The sequence below is a fragment of the Scyliorhinus canicula genome, chromosome 7, assembly GCF_902713615.1.
Source record: "Scyliorhinus canicula chromosome 7, sScyCan1.1, whole genome shotgun sequence".
Taxonomy (NCBI): Eukaryota; Metazoa; Chordata; class Chondrichthyes; order Carcharhiniformes; family Scyliorhinidae; genus Scyliorhinus; species Scyliorhinus canicula.
Genome location: NC_052152.1, coordinates 52908507 through 52931340, shown reverse-complemented (window position 1 = coordinate 52931340; position 22834 = coordinate 52908507). Strand labels below are relative to the sequence as shown.

Genomic DNA, 22834 nt, shown 5'->3' with positions numbered 1-22834 from the left:
AATACATTTTCTTGAAAAAATTTAATTGGTGATAGAAATGTCGGTCAGTGGGTTTTAAGTGCTGCACTTGTGAGATGTGGTAGATCCGTGATGCTTCCAGCATCGCAGACAACTACATCTGCAGTAAGTGCACCCAATTGCCTGGTATGGAGGGCATTAGCTATGAGGAGAGGTTTGGTTTGTTCTCACTGGAACAACGGAGGTTGAGGAGCGCCCTGATAGAAGTCTACAAGATTATGTGGGGCATGGACAGAGTGGATAGTCAGAAGCTTTTTCCAATGGTGGAAGAGTCAGTTACTAGGCGGCATAGGTTTAGGTTGCAAGGGGCAATGTTTAAAGGAGATGTACAAGGCAAGTTTTTTACACAGAGGGTAGTAGGCGCCCACTGCCGGGGGAGGTAGTGGAAGCAGATAAGATAGTGAATTTTAAGGGGCGTCTTGACAAATACATGAATAGGATGGGAATAGAGAGATATGGTCCCCGGAAGGGTAGGGGGTTTTAGCTCAGACGGGCAGCATGGTTGGTGCAGGCTTGGAGGGCCAAAGGGCCTGTTCCTGTGCTGTAATTTTCTTTCTTCTTTGTTCATGAGGCCTCCTTTGGGATTATTCCAGGCCCTGATGGGCGGCATGTAGTTGTCTGCGATGGTAGCACAGTGGTTAGCATTGTCGCTTCACAGCTCCAGGGTCCCAGGTTCGATTCCCGGCTTGGGTCACTGTCTGTGCGGAGTCTTCACGTCCTCCCTGTGTCTGCGTGGGTTTCCTCCGGGTGCTCCGGTTTCCTCCCCTGGTCCAAAGGTGTGAAGGTTAGGTAGATTTTGGACACTAAGGTGCCCTTAGTGTCCAAAAAAAGGTACGGTGGGGTTGTTGGGTTACGGGGATAGTGTTGAGGTGTGGGCTTAAGTCGGGTGCTCTTTCCAAGGCCCAGTGCAGACTCAATGGGCCTAATGGCCTCCTTCTGCACTGTAAATTCTATGAATCTATGATTCTATGATGATCCAGCCTTTGTGTGATTTTCCCCTTCCTGTCACTCCCCAATTACCAGCACCTTCACAGCGTCAAGGTTTCTCGGTGCAAAAGAAGCAGAAATAGTGAGAGTTTGAGCAGGTAGTAGCCGACCGGACCTGCCCCCCCTTTACATAACAGGCCATCACTCGGGAATATGGAGCTTCCACAAACACCGGCTGCCAGCAGGAATTTCTTGATGGAATGCTTTCAAGGGTTTTTGTTCTTGCTGACAAGGTCACGTTTATTCCCTTTTCCTGGCTGCCCTGGAAAGATGAGTTTTCAGCTTGAGCCACTTCATTCCTTGTGTGGTGAAGCTGCTCTCACAATGGAGTTAAATAAGTATATGTCTAGTTCAGGATAGCGTGGACCTTGGAGAGGAACTTGTCGGCTTTGCTATTCCTATTAAAGTTTTGGTTTTGCTCTTCTCAATGGTAATGGTTGTGGGGCTGGGAGATTGTGCTGAAGTAGCTGTAAATAGTATATATGGTAGCAATCCTAGGACAATTCTAAAGCCTGTGTTTGTAATAGCTATGCCTTGAGCAGCATTCCATAGATCTGCAGAGTGGAGCAACATGTATCCCACTGTTTTCACACATTTAACAAGATGTTGTTACAAGGCTGTGTGTTTTTTGCACATTATTGGCACAGGAACAGAGTGCCAGACAGTGCAGGTGTCTCATGAATGTGATCTTGGCATTTAAAACGAACACAGAAGGACTCTGAGGAAATGGATTGAGTTATTAACAGGCAAATCACACATTTTTCAAAGGTCACAACAAGAGCAGAGAACCGTGGATTCTGGAACAAAAGGCCTGAAACATTAACTCTGTTTCTCTCTCCACAGAAGCTGCCAGAACTGCTGAGTATCAGCAGCATTTTCTGTTTGTACCTCAAAGACCACGGGCACCGTTAGCTCGCTTTCACATTGTGGGATATTTGATCACTTTTCTCCTTCACAGAAGTGATCTGGGAATGAGTTCCATTTAAGCAAAAGACGGGAAACCAAAAATCTGAAACAGGAACAGGAGATGTTGAACACATTCAACAGCAACGGCAGCATCCTTGGAGAGAACAAGCTGATGAGTTCCAGCATCAGAGGATTGGCAGCTGAAATGCTAGCTTGACTGTTCTCTAACAGATTCTGTCTTATCTTTAAGTGTAGTGTTTCAGATCCTGAGGGCTATTGACAGGGAGGATGTGGGGCAGATGTTTGCTCTTGTTGGAGAATCTACAACTGGGGGTCACTGTTTAGAAATAAGGAGTCGTTTATTTAAGACAGAGATGGGGAGAAATTGTCTCTCTCAGAGGGTCATCATTCTCTTCCTCAAAAGGCAGTGGAAACAGACAGCCAGATTCTCCATTCCTGAAATATTAACGCTGGTGCAGGATTCCTCCGACAGCAAAACTAGCGCTGCACCTGGACCAATTCAACACCCATTAAGAGGCTAGCACCGGCACCACTTGGAGCACAATCAATTCCAATTAGAAACGGTGCTGGATTCACCGGGTCCGGTTGTGACACTCAGGAGACTGATAAGGTGCAGCCACATATACACACTTCACTCCCCACACACAACATCCCAGCCAACAAGATGGCAGCAAGAAGAGCGGCACCCAGATTCAGCAACGCTGAACTGGAGACCCTGCTGGACACCGTGGAGGAGAGGCCGGTGATCCTGTATCCCGGGGTGGTAAGGACACGGCCAGCCGCCACCGTTCGCCGGGCCTGGGCGCAGGTGGCAGAGGCTGTCAGCTCCGTGTGGGCAACATCGTCCGGACCGGCCAACAGTTCCAGAAGAAACTGCACGACCTCCTCAAGGCGGCCAGTGTGAGCAGGCAGCACTGTGCCCCTGGCACTAAACCACATCCCACACACCCGTAACCCCACCCCCTCGCCCGGTGGGCGCAAGCACCCACCCAGCACCACATACCGGCACCCATACCAGCTGGCATGGCCGGGTGTCCTGGCCTCTAAAGGCATCAGCTACCCATCCCCTGGGCTGCATGCATCGTCGGACTGTCAACATTGTTCATTTTCTGCCGTCACCCCCCCCCCCCCCATCCCAAAAGAAGGCCGCGCACAACCGCCGGGAACTGGAGAAGGACCACTGAACAGCAGAGCAGAGGGCAGTGGATGTGGGTGGGGATCCCGAGGAAAGGACAGTAGCTGGGGCGGAGTTCGGCATCGGTGAGGAAGTGAGATCCCGCTCAGTTGCGGTTCCTCATGGCACGCATGTCATCCCTCCACCCACACCCACACCACACCCAGACCACTCCCACATCCCCTCTCCACTACCACCACCACCCCTACACCCCTGCCCCCCCTGCCCCCATCACCCCCACTCCCTGGCCTGCGATGCAATCATGCGCCTTGTCTTGTGTCTTGCAGGAGCTGCTGGTGATGGAGTGGGCCCTTCTGGTGTTCCCCACTCCCGACCCTAGGTACAGCCAAACCAATGTGTCGACCAGGACGAGGACGAGACCGGCATGGACGGGAGCCATTGACCTACATCCCGAGACACCCCGGAGCCCGTGTCCGGGGATGACACTGATGACACTTCCCGCCACAGCTGTCTCCAACACCCTCCACCATCTCAGAGACATTTAACTTGTTTGGGCACTTTAGTGAAGAGGCTCCTGGGACACGCTGATGCCACACACATGGTCCAGTACAGCAGATGGAGGTAGGAACACCCGAGAGGGCAGACGGTGGAGGGCAGGCCAACCCCAGGGACTAGCTGCCAACCAGTTGGGTTTGGGCTTCTGGAACAGATGGCCCCATCGATTGTGGAGCCAGGGACTACATGAGGGTTTTTCGGGGAGCATCCAGCACCTACAGGTGCAGGTGGAGGAGTCCAACCGTGTACAGGAGCAGGAGGTAGTGCTGACCATACATATCACCCAGCTCAACACCGCACAGGTAGCATCCACGGTGGAGGCCTTGTGGGTGAAGGTTGGCCATGGGTCAAGGTGTCCAAGGCCTCGGGCAATCTGTGCAGTGGTGGCTGAGGCCCAGGCCAAGGCTGCCTATCGCAAACAGCCAGGTCACAGAGCGATCTGGATATTACAGTGGTGAGCAGCCCAGGCGCTGGCCGACCTGGGACAAACCAGAGAGGAGGTGGCCCAGTCCCAGAGAGAGATGGTGCAGTCACTGGCTAAGTGGCACAGTCACAGCATGATGTGGCACACTCCCAGGTTGGAGGTGGTCCACTCCCTGTGCTCCAATATCACGTGCATGCGAACAGCAGGCCTCCAGGACTGTCAGCGCCAGATGATGGTGTGTGTAGTGATATGCATCACTGTGTATACACAGGGGTTAATGTAAATACACTACAACTAAGTAACCACTAGAGGGAGCACCAGATTTGTATATATTTATATATATATATATATAATATAAATATAGACAAATAGGAAGTCAACAGACTTCACAGGAATGGCAGCTGGTGAGCAGGAGACAGACAGGCAGCCAAGATGTAACATAGTGTAAGCGCTGGAGAGAGAACGAACTCACAGAAATAAAGCATCTACTTCAACTGTAAGACTACGAGCTTTATTCAGGCACAAGGAATGATACATGGCACCAGGTGACTTCAGAACGCTTACTAGAATGCTTCAGAAATGCAGACAAAGCAAGATCGAAAACAGAAGAAAACTCATCCATGGGGAGACTTCGCTGAGTCGATGAACCTCGGAACCCAGCGCAGCCGGTAATTTAAGTCATAGATGGAAGTTTTAAGCAAACGTTCAAACTATATTGTAGCTATGAGTTGAACACGGCCTCAGAGAAAAAATGAAAATAGCTCTTCTACTAGCAGGACATGAAGCTAGAGAAATCTAACTGCTTTAATTACTTGAAAGGTGAAGAAAACACCAAATTAGAAGTAATACTTTAAAAATTTGAAGATTACTGTAACACCAGTAACATTGCTGCTTTAAGACATTCAATGCTCAGAGAACCCTGGAAATCGCGATTGACAAGTGCAGATCGCAAGAAAAAAATAACTTTGTTTTTAACAAGAGAAAAAGGCGAAAAAGGTCTTTCCATAGGTCTGAAGAAGTTAAAATGGTGTCTGAGCACATTTTAAACCACCCGGGGAACAAAAGACGCAAACCTGGGTCTGTGCATGCGCAGGAAACAGCAACCGCGCATGCGCAATTGAAAAAAGAGGTTTTGAGCGCCGATCGTTCTGCGCATGCGCAAGCCGCGGTTGTGCAGTTGAACAAAAAGAGCGCACAGCTCAAAGAGGGATCTGCGCATGCGCAAGCTGCAGTTTACGAAAATGTGCACAGTAAAGGAAAATCGATTTGCGCATGTGCAATCGATTCCTACGCTTTACGTCACGAGCGTCATGACGTCAGAAGACTCAGACCACGCCCACTTGAAGGGGACATGCCCGAAAATCACAAACAAGGTTGTTAAAGGCACAACACCAACAAATTTAACCTCAAAAGCCACAACAATGCCTGAACTTCTACCAGCAGTTGAACATAACTTTCGCAGTACCCTGGAACAAGCAGTTTGCACCACCCAAAGTGAAGACCACAATGACAAATCCGAAACCAAAGATGATTTGTTCATTGAACATAAAGAGCACAATAACAAATCTGAAACAAAAAAGATGATTTGTATGTCGAAAAATACTATTTAGACATGGCTGAGCTATTCGGATATGATGATCATAAAAGCATCAGTGACCCGGTTGAAAAGCTCAACACGACTCTACTCATAGTAGATTAATCCAATACCATGATGCAATGGCAGATCGTCGATACATTGGATGACAGCAACCTGTCAAATACCCAAGAAGAAAACGATGCCACACAGCGGGTACTGAACGACTCTGTTGAGAGAGCACAGATCGACTCTACAGAGAGAACACTGCACAACTCCACACGGAGAGCGATGAAAGACTCCACAGAGAGAGCAACACAGGCCTCCACAGAGAGCTCGTTGACAGACTTTAAAATGGAAGCAACTAAAGGCTCCAGAGCGAAGTCCATGCATGAACAAGACCATGAAAGTCTATCAACCTTATCTGAGCAACCAGCAGCAGACTATGAAAGGCTACCCAGCTTATTTGAGCCACCAGAAGAAGACTATGAAAGTCTACCCAGCTTATTTAACCAACAAGAAGATACTGAATGTCTACCCCTGTATGTGAGAATAGTGACAATGTGATCACAATTGACATACAGGATGTGCAAGATCACAGCGAGACTGACAGATCTCAGCTCGAATGTACAGAAGCACTCAACAGTCAAAGTGAAAGCACTCTTGAGTCCAGTGAGACCACGTCAATTAAAATCTCATCTTCTCTTAACTACCCACAAAAAAATGAAATCTTGAAGGTTTTGACTCCAGAAGAGGAACACCAAGGAAGCAAAGATGATTCAAATGAACCTGAAATGACTCCAGAAGAGGAGCACCAAGAAATCAATGATGATTCAAGTGAACCTGAAATGACTGCAGAAGAGGAGAACCAAAGAATCAAAGAGCAATAACATAAACCACAAAGGACTGATGTCACCAAGATCAATGCAACATCAGATCATTCTCACAATCCTCAAGAAGAAACGATCAATGAAACATCAGTTCCCACAAACGACACTGACACAAATAACTTTGAGAATGACTCGAATTATCCACACGGAACAGTCATTGAGCGCAACAAGAACAACAAAAACCACAAGAAGCACAACAGAAACAAGAACAACAACAACAAAAATAACAACAGCAAGCACAACAAAGGCAACAACAGCAACAACAAGCACAACAAAAACAACAAGACCAACAACGGAAACAACAAAGACAGAAACAACAAAAACAACAATAAAACAAAAATTTGTATGACATGGCACAACTCTGCACATGAAGGACAATGTAACAGCACAGCTAAAAACAATGGCAAGAGTACAAACATACCAAGGCATGACAACGAATCTCACAAATTCACATTTGATCCACTACAAACAAGCAAACCAGCTTTCAAGGCAGGTGACATACAGAATCAATACCGCAAACACAGAAAAAAGTCCAGGTTAGAAAACAAAGATGACATCCAGAATTGATACCGCAAGCACAGGAAAAAGTCCAGGTCAGACAACAAAGATGACATACAGAATTGCTACCACAAACATAGAAAAAAAAAAGTCTTAATCAGACAACAAAGTGATTCGACCATTCGAACACCTCATGATGAATTCTTGGTTAGTTAAACACAAGAACACTGACGACGTTCACAAAGAAATGACAACATCAACATCACCACTTCAGCAACAGTAGAAGAAAGCAACTCAACCGAACAAATTCATAAAGTTTGGACTCATAAATTTTAAAATTAAGATTACTCATAAATATAATTGATATTGTATAATCATAAATATCATCACAACTTGTACATATCATAATTTATCTACCTGTTTGTACAATTTTCTTTAACAAAGTACAGAAAATATGTAAAAAGAAAAAAGGGGGTATGTAGTGATATGCATCGCTGTGTATACACAAGGGGTTAATGTAAATACACTACAACTAAGGAACCACTAGAGGGAGCACCAGAGATGTATATATACATAGACAAACAGGAAGTCAACAGACTCTTCACAGGAACTGCAACAGGATACAGAGAGGCAGCTCAGATGTAACATTGTATAAGCGCTGGAGAGAGAACAAACTCACAGAAATAAAGCATTTACTTCAACTGTATAACTATGAGTTTTATTCAGAAACAAGGAATAATACAATGGGGGAGCCTCAAGGTTTAGTTCTGCTCGCACCCCCGTCCCATTGAGTAGTCCGAGGGCTATCGGGCTCCCCGTGGGAGGAGGAGGTGATGGATCGCGTGCCGGTGATTCCCGCAGGACACCGCAGCACCTCGGATTCCCCCCTCCTGTCCTTAATGCATCACATGGGCAGCGGGCACCATGCACCTAGGACAGCTGAGCAGCAGCCGGGTCCATCCAGGCCTGGGCACCCCAGAAAACAGCTGTCGGGGACCAGGTCACACGGCGGGAATCACAGCAAGCTGCCTCCAATCCTGATGTACCATCTGGGGATCTAGAGTGTTGGGGCCTGTAAGGCCAGAAAAGTAGACACAGTACATTGGCATAGGTGCAGGGCACAGTTAACCATAGGAGCTGGGGCACAAACCGTATATTTATTCACATTACAACCTGCCTCTGTGATCTGTCAGAAGGGTGTGAGGGGTGGGCTGGTCTGGGCTGGCTGCAGAGGGGCATTGGGTTGGGGGTGGAGGTGGGGTGAGCAACGGAAGTTGTGGTGGGATGGTGGCCCAGGGCCGTGGATCTGCCAGCATCACCGTTCTGACATCTCACCCTCACTGCCCCCCCCCCCCCCCCCCCCCCCCCCCCCCCCCCCCCCCCCCCCCCCCCCCCCCCCCCCCCCCCCCCCATACACCACACACTCCCCACCACCAGGAGTTCGGTGGGATTGTGTGATGGAATGACCAGCTCAAATGTAGGGATCACCCAGGTGGTTGTTGGAAAGGGTTACTGTCCCATGGGCCAATCCTGCTGTTACTGCCAACCTAGAGCCTGCACCCCGTAGTGGGGAAGGTAGGAATCAGGCGGGAGAGAGGGGGGGGGGGGGGTTGTGGTGTCCATGGCCTTGGCCAGTTCCACCCCCCCCCACCCATTCGGTAAGGTAACTAGAGCGCCCTGTGGGCGTTGGCTCCCATGCCTGCCAGGGACCCATGTCCTGCCCATCCTCACCCACCCCCGCATCCTCCATGTCGGAAGAGGCCTGGAGTTCATCCTCCTCCTCCAGAAGGTCACCCATGTCTGCACAATGACCACAGCAGATAGTCCCTGTCACCAGAAGCCAACCACAGCTGGGGGTACATTTCAAAGAGGCCAGGAACCATCAAGTATGCCAGGATGAAGGCATTTTGCACACTACCTGGCTATTGCGTGCAGACATGAATGATGCGCAGCTGATGGTCACACACGCACGTTCATCGAGTGGAACCCCTGTCAGTTTGTAAAGAGCGGTCTGTCATCTGCAGATGCTCATAGGGCGATCTGCATCCCCTCAATCACCCACTTGACCCGGGGCATCTCGACGATGGTGGCAAACCCCATTTGCCTGGGCATTCTGGGGCCTTGGTCCACATTGAAATAGATGTATTGTGCTGACTGGGCAAAAAAGGTCTCCGTGACACCACAGATGTACCTGTGCACCGAGGTCTGTGAGATTATGGACAGGTCTCCAGTCGGTGCCTGGAAGGACCCCATGTGTAGAGGTTCAGGGCGACCGTCACCTTGACGATACCGGGAGCGGGTGTCCTCCTCATTCCCCCGTGGTGCCAGGTGTGCCATGATCTGGCAGATATGTTGCACTGTCCCACTACTCAGCCGGCGTCTACGACGGCATGCCCAGTCCGACATGTCCTCGAATGACGGACGGTGATGGTACACGGCGAGGCCTCATGCAGCACCTCCTTGGCACCTCCTCGGCCTGTTGGGCAGCCAGCTCTCCATCTTCACCGGCTGCCTCCTGTTCCTCTGGGGGCAGGCTCTGCTGCTGCATTGTCCTCCTCGAGCAGTTCCAGCTCACACAGCCTCAGTGCATTCTCCAGCGCTGCGATGACTAGGAGGAAGCCCACCATTGCTGGTTGTATTCTGATATCCATTGTCTGCAGGGGGTGAAAGGCAGACATGTTAGCATGGTGCGTACCCCCATGCCCAACCAGGTCTAACAGGCTACACGGTGGCCCCGACTGGCACTGCAGGCCACGCATGTCCCCTCCCTTTCTTTCCCATTTCCACACTTCTGACCCCATCAGTGCCCTCTGGTCCTGGTGCCCGTCCTGCTGCACGGAATAACGTCGACTGATGCTGTTCTTGCCAATGGTATGCTCTGTAGCCCCCGTATGGCACCCCACTGTAGGGGCTACTGTGGGCATTATTCTACTGTGTACAGCTTGGTGCCCCACTGGTGGGTGGTTACCCCCACTTAGCCAGATTGCTCAGTGTGAGGACCAGCAGGTCTCGATCATGTCTCTGCATGTCCTCTCTATCCCTCGTCAGCCATGTCACCTGTTTCCCAATTTTTGAGAGCAAAAGTGAACCTCGCCATCTGGAATTCCCCCCGATAGAGAGACGGAGAATCGCGGAGGCCCCGGGGAATACTGGGCGGAATTCTCCGACCCCCCCCCCCTCGCCGTTCGGCCCACATGGATCGGAGAATTGCCTGCGGGCCGCAGAGCGGAGAATTGGCGCCACTGGGGCCGGTGTGGTTGGCGCGGTGTGGCGCCAGTCGAGGTATGCGCCAACGTTCAGGCCCAGGCCGGCACAGGCCGGCACGGGCCGGTGCGCTGATTCTCCGGCCCAGATGAGCCGAGCGACCGTCAACAAAAAGCCAAGTTCTGCCGGCGCCATTCTAACATCCTCTGAGTCGGCGGGACCTCGGCGTTGAAGGGGGTATCCTGTGGGGGGGGGGGGGATGGTGTTCCGACCCTGGGGGGGTTCCTCCATAGTGGCCTGGCCTGCGATTGGGGCCCACCAATTGGCAGGCCGGCCTTTCTGTCTGAGGGCCTCCTTTCCTCCGCTTTGGCTCCTGTAGCCGTGCGCCATTTGGTGTCAGGGCCAGCGGGGAGAAGAAGGCCACTGCGCATGCGCTAGTTGGTGCCAGCCCAACTGTGCATGCGCGGACCCCACGGCACCGGGTTCACGCCGGGATCGGCAGCTGGAACGGCGTGTGCCGCTCCAGCGCCACGCTATCTCACTGTGGCCCAGAGAATCAGGTCTCAGAACAGGTGCCGACGCTGGAGTAAAACACTCCCGGTTTTACACCGACCGATGGAAGAATCCCGCCCACTGAATCTGTATGTGCGGAGTGGAATGCATCGACGCCGGTTCACAGGTCACTTACATGAGGGGCAGAAATTGACCCATTAGAATTTAGAGTAGGACACTGGTATGTCACCCCGCGTGTTTGTCAAACTCCAGCCCAAATCAGAGCACATATGGAATCCGACCTCATGAGGAAATGTAACTTGTCCTTCGACCCGGCCACCTCCTGCATATGGTTGATGCTGACCAACCAGGAATCCCGGTTGAGGTGGCCATGGGTAAGTTATGGGTGAACACGACTGAGAGGAACGATGACCCAGGGACTACAGGGTACATTAGCTAAACACACTTGAGCGTTCACCCACCACAAACATGATTGTGGCTGAATGAGGGGGAGGTAATCACAAACGACCCTGACTCAAAACCCAAAAGATAATACGGCTTCCCTAAGCAAGCCGAAGGGGAAGTGGCCATGGTACTTGATAGTTTACTGAATAAGGGAGTCCTGCGCCCCATCACTTCCACCAATAATTCCCCCATATGGCTGGTGATGAACCAGGATGGTTCCTGGAGGCTCACCATCAACTACTGTGCACTGAACCAGACCACCCCGATCACGGCCCCCATAGTGGCGACCAGCCACAAAACCATGTGCTCCACATGCCAAACACTTCACAGTGCCAGATAACAGCTTCTGGAGCGCCGCTGTCAGTACAAATTCGCATTCACATTCCAGGAGCAGCAATACATCTGGATGTGTCTACTCCAAAGTTTCCACAACTCCCCCTCCAACTTCCACCAGACATTAGCCTGAGGCTTGGAACATTTCTTCAGGCCAGCATGTCTCATACAATATGTGGACGATCGCCTCCTCCAAATGGAGACCAGAGGTGAACAGCTAAAATGAACCTCCTCACTACATTAGGATTCAAAATAAACACCAAAAAGGCCCAAATCATGAGACCACAAGTCTCCTACCTGGGTACGGCAGTGACAGAGGGGAAGCATGAGATTAAAAGGAAGCGGGTCGAGTCAGTAACATGTCTCCCATCACCAAAGGATATGAGCTCGCTACCCTCCTTTCTGGGCTTGGTGGGGTACTGCCGAAACCACATGGGTGGTTTCAGCACCAAAACTGCCCCCTTTCCGAGCTCCTGCGGAGAAACACCCAATAGATCTGGACTGAGAAACATGCACACGCAGTCTCTGAACTAAAACGGTCATTAGTGTAAGCAAGTATCCGACCCTAATCTTCTCTTTGCCCGTGATGTTGCGGTCACGGATACCACACTGGCAGTCGTGTTCCTTCAGTAACGGCATGGGCGCCTTGGCCCAGTGGAACATAGCTTCTTGGGATGTGAGACACACTTTTTAATCAGTTTTCTGGGCAGTAACCGCTTCAACTATATAGTTGGCCTCAACCGATATTACCGTCCTCACTGAACACACTCCTACAAAGGTACAAAGGGAACCAACATGAACAGCCCCAACCATACACTAAAAATCTATGTTGATGCATCTTCCATGGTGGTGGAGGGGAACAGGAAAATGGGATGTGGCAGCTATGTAGAAGACCAGGAAGGCAGGCACCTGAGGAAACTGGCCTTAAAGCTCCCCGCACACATGGATGCCCAGGCTGCTGAGCTAGCAACCATAGCTTATATGGTCAGCCACCCTGAACAGTTCCCTATCCCAGCAGATATACGCTCAGATACTACATATATCTGTAATAGCTTGACCGACTTCCTGCCACTGTGGGAAGCGAGGGGATTTGTCTCAGCAGATGGGAAACCGCTGCCTCAGCGCCCTGACTGAGGTTCATTTGACAGACCATCCAAGAGCATTAGTAATGCATCATTAAAGTTAAGGCCCACCACCACACCTCCCCACTTGGAAATATAAGAGCAGATGAATTGGTCAAACAGGGGGCCCAGGAAGGAGACTTCTGGCAACCCACAGTTACCGAACGGATTGAAGCAGCAACTGTCACCCAGACCAAGGTCGAAGACCTTAAACAGGCCCAAAGCAACAAGCAGGATCTGAAACCGATTCAGGAATTTGTTTGTTTGGATTTGTTTTGTTTTATTGTCAAGTGTACCAAGGTATGTGAAAAGTTTGTTCTGCTGGTGGGAGGTGTCTTTGATTATGCTGCCTGCTTTCCCAAGGCAGCAATAGGTGTAGACAGACTCAATGGATGGGGGCAGGTTCGCGTGATGGACTGGGCTATGTTTACGACTCTCTGTAGTTTCTTATGGTCTTGGCATGAGCAGTTGCCGTACCAAGCTATGATGCAGCCAGATAGGTACATATGTAAAAGTTGGTAAGAGTCAATGTGGACATGCCAAATTCCCTTAATTACCTGAGGAAGTATAGGCGCTGTTGTGCTTTCTTGGTTGTAGCATCGATGTGGATGGACTAGGATAGATTATTGATTGATATGCACACCTAGGAATTTGAAGCTGTCAACCATCTCCACCTCTGCACCATTGATGCAGACAGGGGTGTGTACGGTACTTTGTTTCCTGAACTCAATGACCAGCTCTTTAGTTTTGCTGACATTGAGGGAGAGATTGTTGTCGCTACACCAACCCACTCGGTTCTCTATCTCTCTCCTGTTCTCTGACTCATCATTGTTCGAGATCATACCCACTACAGCCGTGTCATCAACAAACTTGTAGATGGAGTTGGATCCAAATATTACCACACAGTTGTGTGTATATAGGGAGTATAGAAGGGGGCTAAGTATGCAGCCTTGCGGGGCCCCGGTATTGAGGACTATTGTGGAGGAAGTTTGGGTGTTTGTCCTTACTGATTGTAGTTTATGGGTCAGGAAGTCGAGGATCCAGTTGCAGAGGGAGGAGCCAAGTCCTAGGCCCACAAGTGAAATTAAGGGATTGTGGCCAACCCTAGAACAGGGTGTGTGAAATTATGTCAAAAATCGTATAATATCCGTACAAACTAATCCCGATACATATGCTAGAAAAGGGGAGTTGAAACATACAGACTCATGGAGGGTCCCTGGACGAACCTCCAGACCCCTACTGCCCAGTGCAGGAGGTACATCCTGGTCATTGTGGACCAGGGTGTAGTAAATGGGTGGAGTCATTTCCAAACCGCACTACCATGGCCAAAGTCATGGCTGACATCCTAGTGCAGCATATATTCACGTGGTGGTGACTCGCCCGCAGCATTGACTCAGACCAGGGCACTCACCTGATAGCCCAAATGATGCAACTGGTGATGCAGCAGTTTGGAAGTAAACAACGATTCCACATTACATACCACCCCCAGTCCAATGGTATTGTAGAGAGAATGAACCGCACCCTAACAGACACGATCTGGAAAACCGTTCAGCAAAAAAACAGACCAACCGTTCATGATAGTACAGAACTCTGTGTTCGGTTCCCCCTGATACACCCCCCAACATCCTAATGATCAGACGAACTATGAGAGGAATGGAGCCTCTACTCGAGTTGGATCTATTCGGACCTGAAGTCGCGGCACTCACACACGAGAACGCCGTGAAAACACAGTTACAGAACATCAAGGCTGCACAACAGGCTGCAGCCATTAAGATAGACAAACGGAGACAACAGAGTAAGGCCTACTTCGATGGGACAGTGAATCCTGTCGAATATGAGGTCGGACAACAGGTAATGCTCTGGGCTTTCTTGTCCCCCAAATACGCTGGGCCCTATTCGGTGTTAGATAAAGCAAGCTCCTCTGAATAGAAGATATTGGTGGATAAGTAAGCTGGATGGTACCATGCCAACCAGATTAATGCATTTGGTTTCCAACAGAACTTTCACCAGCATCACATCGCCGTAGAAGGAATCTTTGAGCCCCCTCACCCCATACCACCAGACCAAAACACGGTGCCCATCCTGTGCCCCTGTACTAACCATGCCCACCTGTGGAAGGGAAATTAATGAGTTGCCCACATAGAAGCATGCTGGGAAATGATGACTATAGTTTAACACTGCTTTTGAACAAAAATAAGTAGGTCAGGTAATGTAAACAAAATACTGCTTAATATTTAGGTCTCGGCCTTATTATGATAACATATTGTCCTCCGAAAGAGAACAAAATGTGTATTTAAGTTGTTTTTAGACAAGGGCAAGAACATACGTCCTACGTATTTCATCTTACGTATTTTCCATATATATAATATAAACATGGTGTTTACTTCAAGCTGTTACTTCAGACTATAAAGATATGCTTTCTTTGGTCGAATCTCAGAGTGCTGTGGAATGGTTATGCAGCCAGACCGCTCCTCTCTCCGCAAATATATTTGTGTCAAAGAAATTTCCTTAAATCGAACCTCGAAGAATTTGTCTTTATTATAATTTCCACGACAAATTAGTGTAGTCGTTGCAGTTTCCCTAATTTAACGGGACATGAACCCCGAAAGGGCTCTAAATAGCACTCTCTCAGCTGAAAGGGAGATAGCCATAGCGTGACCCCAGCTGGAAGGGGGGGGGGGGGGGACGGCGCTCGTCAGCCTTAATTAATGGTCAGTGACTTATGCTAGGATGAGTTATCTTAATTAATAAATTAACGTTAGCTGTATGGGAAGAAAAAAGGTGCCACAGAGACTAAATTTTTTTTTAAACTTTGAGGTTTGGGGACAGGATAAGCATCGATGTGCACTCCCTGTAGTATTTGTAAATGATTTCTGCAATCGTTGTTATTATATATATAGTTCTAAAGTATTTGCAGAAGGAGCGATGAGCAATAAACTTGACGCCCCTCAAAGGTTGTCGGTAAAGCCTCGGTAAAGACATCTGGAGCGAGAAAGAAGGTGAACTCCTTAAAGAAGACAGATAAGAGTGTCAAAATGAGTAAGAAAATGAAAAGAAGCAATCGTAAAGCAACGGAATGAGGTAGGAAAACCTATATGTCCCCCATAGGAATTAAAAGGAATTACCCCCCCCCTCTTGAAACAAAGAAAAACAGGGGAGTAAATAGATGATTAAGGTAAAAATGTAACAGATTTGTCTGTAGCCATAAGGTAAGGCTAACGGTTAACTGTGATATTTATCAGCTGCGAGAATTTAGTTTAGTTTAGTGTTTAGTTTAACCAATGAATTTTAGTCAAAGCATGAAGTGCTAAGTGGGTTGTATTTTGTTGTTGATACTGTGCGTCCGAGCTAATAACTTAAGTGATTTGTGTTGAGATTTCTCTAAAGCACTGAAACAGTGGAAATTAAAATCAGTTTAAAAGAAAGAAAATGCCTTTACAAATAAAAGTAATTGAACAAAATAAGTTTTTAGATCAAATGAAGAGATGCAAATGGCATAATTCCAAGTTCTCCGCCACCTTAGGTTCTGTAGCAGACAGTTGATCTTTTCCGAATTGACAAAGAAAAATATACGTCTCTAAGAATAGCTAATGCCTATAAAATCATCATTGGAAATTGACTTAAATGTGTGGTATCTATAGCCCCTGAGAAGGGATGTTTTGCTGCTTCTAAAATACTCTTATGGTGCATCTTGGTCAGCTTTGAAGGATGGGATTGCAATCCCACCCGGGATAAATGGGGGCTGGGTTCCCAATAATGATAATCATTTGAATGAGGAAATGAGTCCCTCGAACACTGGTTAACAAATAGAGGGAAAGAGGCTATCATGCAAGGGGCCAAGACATATAACCCCCAGGAAGGATGTTCCCCACCTTGCGACATCTTCTCCAATCGGGGCTGGTTTAGCTCACTGGGCTAAATTGCTGGATCTCCCCGGACAGGCGCCGGAATGTGGCGACTAGGGGCTTTTCACAGTAACTTCATTGAAGCCTACTCGTGACAATAAGCGATTTTTATTTTCATTTTTTTCATTTATTAGGCAGACAGACACTGCAAATTATGAGCGGTAATACATTGCACTGATAATGGAATGTTTATAGAACTGCCTCAAATATGAGCGCACCAGCTGCTAAATTCAATAACTTCTTAGTCTACACCCACTCTGTCTGGCAGCTGAATGTTAACCCTTACAGTACCACTGTTAAAAAAAAACTGCTAGGGAGTCTTACAAAAGGTTAATGAACCTTGGGCACAGCTATTAAAACACCTGATAGAGTCCAGACAAGAGAATATAGTGACCCATTGCACGGTTTCGTATGCTCGTGAGGATGAACATGCATACAATTCACAAGCGCAATGGCACTTAAGGAAAGCAGACATCATTGCCTGTCACTCCTTTTTCTTTTTCGGTATTGTAGGATTCGGAATGTTATTACTGTTGACCCATAATCAAAGGGATCTTTTTAGAATGGGTTTAACTTCAGAACCCATTTAACATTGGCCATAAGATATCCCACTAAGGCAAAGCAAATAGGAGAACTGATCAAAGAGGCCAAAGGAAGAAAGTAATACGTGGGATTTATATTGAAATGGGTGGACAAAATTGCCTGATAGAATTTTATGGCAAGCAGGAGGGAAGGGTGACCTGGAAAGAGGAGCAATGGCCCGCTACATTTGAAAGACAACAACCACCCCGAAAGAGCCATCATTTATTCCCTTCAATCCTGGAGCATCTATAGGCACAGCACAAAAATCATGTCGGAAAAGTACATTCTACCCCAGAGCATAGGGTGCAGTTACAGGAGAACGTTGCCCTGTTTAAAACGATACAGGTTGGCACCAGAAGCAGTAAAAGGGATTGAGAGAGTGATCAATGCACTTTTACAGCAAGGGGTGCTGAAGAGAACACAAAGCCCCATGTAATACCCCTATACTCCCCATTCCAAAAGTAGAAATACCCAACGAGTGATGGTTTGTGCAAGATCTCAGAACCATCAATAAAATTGTTATCACTATTGCTCCATTGGTGCCGGATGCAAATGTAATGTTGTCTTCTATACCACCAACAACGGATAAGCTCTCAGCCTTTTTCTCCAAACCATTGCACCCGGAAAGTCAATATCTAGTTGCCTTTACATATCGGAATTAATAGTATTAAAAGAGATTTGGACGAATGCCAGTTGTCTGCAGGCTCAACGTTCCCTCAATATGCGGACGATTTATTGATAGCCTCAGAGGGAGGGCTAGTTTGTCAACAGAATACCCTTTTGTTATTATCACATCTGACAGAGAGAGGGCATTGGGCCTCAATGGACAAACTGCAATTCTGTCAAAAGACAGTTCAGTATTTGGGATTTCAGCTGCAGCAAGGACAGCAGAGGCTTGGGTCTGAAAGAATACAGGCTGTAGCAAGGGTTCCAACTCCGCCCATGGAAAGGAAACCCTTACCTTCCTCGGCATGGTGGGCTATTGTAGGCAGAGATGGATGCAGTACTGCACAAAGCTACCCTACAGGGCGCCCCTTCAGTTGTTACCTGAACCCCAGAGAGGGAGTAAGCATTTTGTAACTTGCAACAAGCTATGATTAGCGCCCCTGCCTTGGATATTCTTAATTTCAGCAAGCCCTTTACTCTTTACGTGAATGAAGCAGGGGGATTTACAACAGGGGTTGTGGTGCAAGATCATGGAGGATGCCTATTACTCGGTGGCCCTATGTGCTGTGGTAAAGGGTATGTCAAGTTGCTTAAAAGCAGTAGCAGCCACGGTGGCCATAGTAGAAAAATCAGTCCCCCTTGTACTCGACCAACCTTGTACAGCATTGGTTCCTCACTCTGTTTTGTTGCTGCTTAATTTAACCGCAACACAGCATTTTACTGCGGCTCAACGCACTGGGTACGAAGAAATCCTCTCTAAAACCAACTTTACGTACAAGCGAGCGCCAGCTGTCAACCTTCCTACACTCTTGCCCGCGCCCTCGGAAGAAGAACATCTGTGTGATCATGACTGTTTACGATTGGTTGAAGCCACCACAACCCCTCGACCTGATTTATTAAGTCACCCACTAGAAAATTCAGGCATCATCTTTTTCACCAATGGGTCAGCAAACCGACCAAGTGATATGACCCTCCTGGCCGGCTATGCAATAGTAACTCCATTTGAGATAGTGGAAGCATTTGCTCTGCCTTCGGGAACGTCTGCTCAAGTGACCTAATTGTTCGCGCTTACCAGGGAATCTATTCTAGCTAAACGTCAAACGGTCAATATTTATACTGATTCTCGATCCGCTTTTGGGGTAGTTCACGATTTTGGCCAATTATGGAAAAACAGGGGATTCATAACTTCCTCCGGCCAACCTATTAAACATGCTAAATTGGTTTTATGTTTATTAGATGCTGTTCAGCTGCCCAGCAAGATAGCCGTTTTAAAGTGTGAAGCGCATACTACTGGAGATGATGAAGTCTCATGCGGCAATAGATTTGCTGATAATATAACAAAGGAAGTGGCTCTCAAACAGCAGCCACAACTTGCAAGCTGCTGTAGTAGAACTTCCGTCCACCATAACATAACCAAAGTTAAAGCAGGCACAGGATCAAGCCTCCCTATGGGAGCATCGCTCTTGGCTCAAAGCCTGTTGCTACCAAGACTATCATCACCCAGATACCTGCGCAGTATGCCCAGAATCTGTTTTTGCCACTGTGTCGCCTTGCTCATGGGCAGGCTCGTGTGGGCAAGGGAGGGATGGCATATGCCATATGTCAACAATGGTATGGTCCAGGTATTATGGTAACAATTAAAAAAGTAGCCTGCACATGTATGATTTGTCAGAGGAATAATCGGGGTAAAACACCCGCTGTCTTTGATCATTTCCCACAGCCCGAAATGCCTTTGGAAAATTTGCAGCTAGATTTTGCACACGTGCCCATGGCTAAAGGATGTAAATATGTGCTGGCGATAGTGGAAATTTTTCACGGTGGGTAGAGGCTTTTCCAACCAAAAGAGATGATGCTAGAATAGTGTTAAAGTCTGTGAAAGGAAATAATACCTAGGTTTGGGATACCAAGAATATTAACAGTGACAGGGGAACTCATTTCACTAGCAAATTGACCAAAGCCTTAACAGAAGCCATGGGATTTGATTGGGAATTGCATATACCATATCAGCCGCAAACCTCAGGAATGGTGGAAAGGGCAAATTGAATAATCAAAACTGCAGTATCAAAAGCGTGTCAACAAAATGGGCTGCTATGGCCAGATGCCATACCTACAGTAATGTATGCCCTGAGAAATCAGAGTAATCGTAATACGGGTTTAATCCCGTATGAGGTATTAATGGAACGTCCCATGACAAATGGAACTAAACCCCCAATGACTCCAGCTGCAGTAGCCTTAATATGGGCAGATGAGGCATAAAATATGCCCAGGCCATGTGTGAAACTGCAGGAAAAATACATTAAAAAGTGCGACAGGCTCAGATGCAACCAAAAAAGGGAAATACACACTCCTTTAAACCTGGAGATCAAGTATACATGAAAGGAGGGCAGCACGGTGGCACAGTGGTGAGCATTGTTGCCTACGGCGCTGAGGACCCTGGTTCGAATCCCGGCCCTGGGTCACTGTCCGTGTGGAGTTTGCACATTTTCCCCGTGTCTGTGTGGGTTTCGCCCCCACAACCCAAAAGATGTGCAGGGTAGGTGGATTGGCCAATCTAAATTGCCCCTTAATTGGAAAAAATAATTGGGTACTCTAAATTTTTTTTTAAAAAGTATACATGAAAGCACTAAACAAAGATTCTTTTCCCCCTAGGTGGAAAGGACCCTACCAAGTGCTGCTAACAACCCGAACAGCCATTAAAGTAAAAGAAAAGCCAGATGAGAGCCACGCAAATCAGTGTAAACTACATCACGCGGAATTTTGAGAGTACTAGCGAAACGCTGACCTGAAGAGAATGACGGCGCTGATGTTTTTATATTATCATAGTAATCCAACATCATGTAGAGGGTAAACTGCATACTGAAAATGAATGAAATTAAAATAACACCTTAATATACATGTCTCATTCATACGCCGAGAGGGTAAATAAATCCAGTTGTTGGGTTTGTACACAAATTCCCAGATGCTTGGGGGAGGACATCCCAGTGCAATTTATCCCATTCACCAGTAACACGATAGCAGAATGGGCTCGAAGACAAAATAGTACAGGACATGGTGAAGATACAAAGAATATGTTAGATTGGAGATCAGCTGGATACAATATGAATAGGTTTGAGGGACGATGGTGGCCTAGGTTTAATGTAACACATCAACCTGTTTGATCCTTCCCAATTATACTGGAGTCCCAAAAGGAAGTATATGCTTTAAGAAACATAAAACATATGGGACCTACTCAGTAGGCACGATTCAGTGTGATCAGACCTTGAATTGGCAACCCCCTATGTGCTACCTTACAGCTAAAGATTATTCATCTTTGACTGGTCAGCAGATGAAAAGTACAGGGAGTAGAGTAGGGGGCTAAGTACGCAGCCTTGCGGGGCCCCTGGTATTGAGGACTATTGTGGAGGAGGTGTTGTTGTTCATTCTTACTGATTGTGGTCTGTTGGTCAGAAAATCAAGGATCCAGTTGCACAGTGGAGAGCCAGGTCCTAGGTTTTGGAGCTTTGATATGAGCTTGGCTGGGATTATGGTATTGAAGGCGGACCTGTAGTCAATAAATAGGAGTCTAATGTAGGAGTCCTTGTTTTCGAGATGCTCTAGGATGAGTGTAGGGCCAGGGAAATGGCGTCTGATGTGGACCGGTTGCAATGGTATGCAAATTGAAGTGGATCAAGATGTCCTGGGAGTATGGAGGTGATGCGCTTCATGATCAACCTCTCGAAGCACTTCATTACGACTGAAGTCAGGGCCACCGGGCGGTAGTCATTGAGGCACGTTGCCTGGTTCTTCTCTGGTACGGTATGATGGTGGTCTTCTTGAAGCAGGAGGGGGCCTCAGAGTGGAGTAGGGACAGGTTAAAGATGTCTGTGCCAGCACCATTACTTTGAGACCCCAGAGGAGGCATGGACTTTTGTTCGGGAGGAAAAGCTGGACCTGAACTAGAACTTGGGAACACCGGCGGTCGAGGCCGCCCGAGTACCCTTGACTGATCAAGTGGCCCATGTCTTTCTTAGGCCAGGTCGGAACTTGGTTAAAGTTGATGGATCGTTTGGTTTCTTTGAAACTTGTGTTATGGGGGGTTTCTTTGTTCCTTTTGTGTGTGTCTCTTCCCGTTGCCAACTTCCCTTAATTATTGTTGTTGTAGGGGGGGCTTTTTTACTGTTTTTTGATCTGTTCTTTAAGGGTTATGGTTACTGTTCTGTTCGATGGAGGGTGATGGTTAAGTACGTTATTATTGGGTAGTTATTTAGTTATTTAGTTATGCAGGCATAGTTATGTTTATGTAGTTATTGAGATTTGTTATTTATATTGTTATATTGTTAAGTTGGGGAGGCGGGACGGGGGGGGAGCAAGTTGGTTATGCGTGTTTCTTTTTTCTCTTTTTTCTTCCTCTCGTTTTAAGGGGGCTTTTTTATGGGCTTGGATGGGGACGGGGGTGGAATTGAAGATGGCGGGGTAGGGTGTGGCCGGGCGAAAGCGCGGGCTTTCCCCTGTTTCCCGCGCGCGGGACGGAGGAAGGGGGAGGAGAGAAGAGTGGGGTGTGGCCAGCAATGGCGGCTTTTCCCGCGCTGAAGCGGGGTCAGAGAGGGATGGCAAGGGGGGGGGGAGGCCCCCCCCCCACATCGGGAGGAGTCGGAGGGTGGCAGGGGCAGCCGGGTCAGCGAAAACCAGCTGACTCTCGGGAGTACGATGGTGGATACACCGCGGCTAGGAGGGGTCCTAGCCGGGGGGGGGGGGGGGAAGGGGGGTTGGGGGGGATACCGGGTTGCTGCTGGAAAGGCCGAGGACGGGAAGGGAAGAACGGGAGGGGGGAGGGGGGGGGGCCATCGTCATGGGGAACGGGTCAGAAGGGGAGGGTCGACCCGGGGCGAACAGGGGACAGGACATGGCTAATAGACAGGGGAAAGGGACGGGTCGCTCCGCGACCCGGTTGATTACTTGGAACGTGAGGGGGCTGAATGGGCCGGTCAAGAGATCAAGGGTTTTTTCACACCTAAAGGGACTGCAGGCGGATGTGGCAATGTTGCAGGAGACTCACTTGAGAGTAGTAGACCAGGTACGC

General features: G+C 48.2%; 1 protein-coding gene across 1 annotated transcript in view; it reads right to left on the bottom strand.

Annotated features, from left to right (window-relative positions):
- Positions 1-9344: 9344 nt before the first annotated feature.
- The window catches only part of LOC119968968, a 67799-nt gene continuing 54309 nt past the window's right edge, over positions 9345-22834 (bottom strand). The window contains exon 7 of the mRNA XM_038802024.1: positions 9345-9661. Within this exon, the coding sequence (XP_038657952.1) occupies positions 9579-9661 (83 nt within the window). The 3' untranslated portion in view covers positions 9345-9578. The remainder of the gene's footprint in view (positions 9662-22834) is intronic.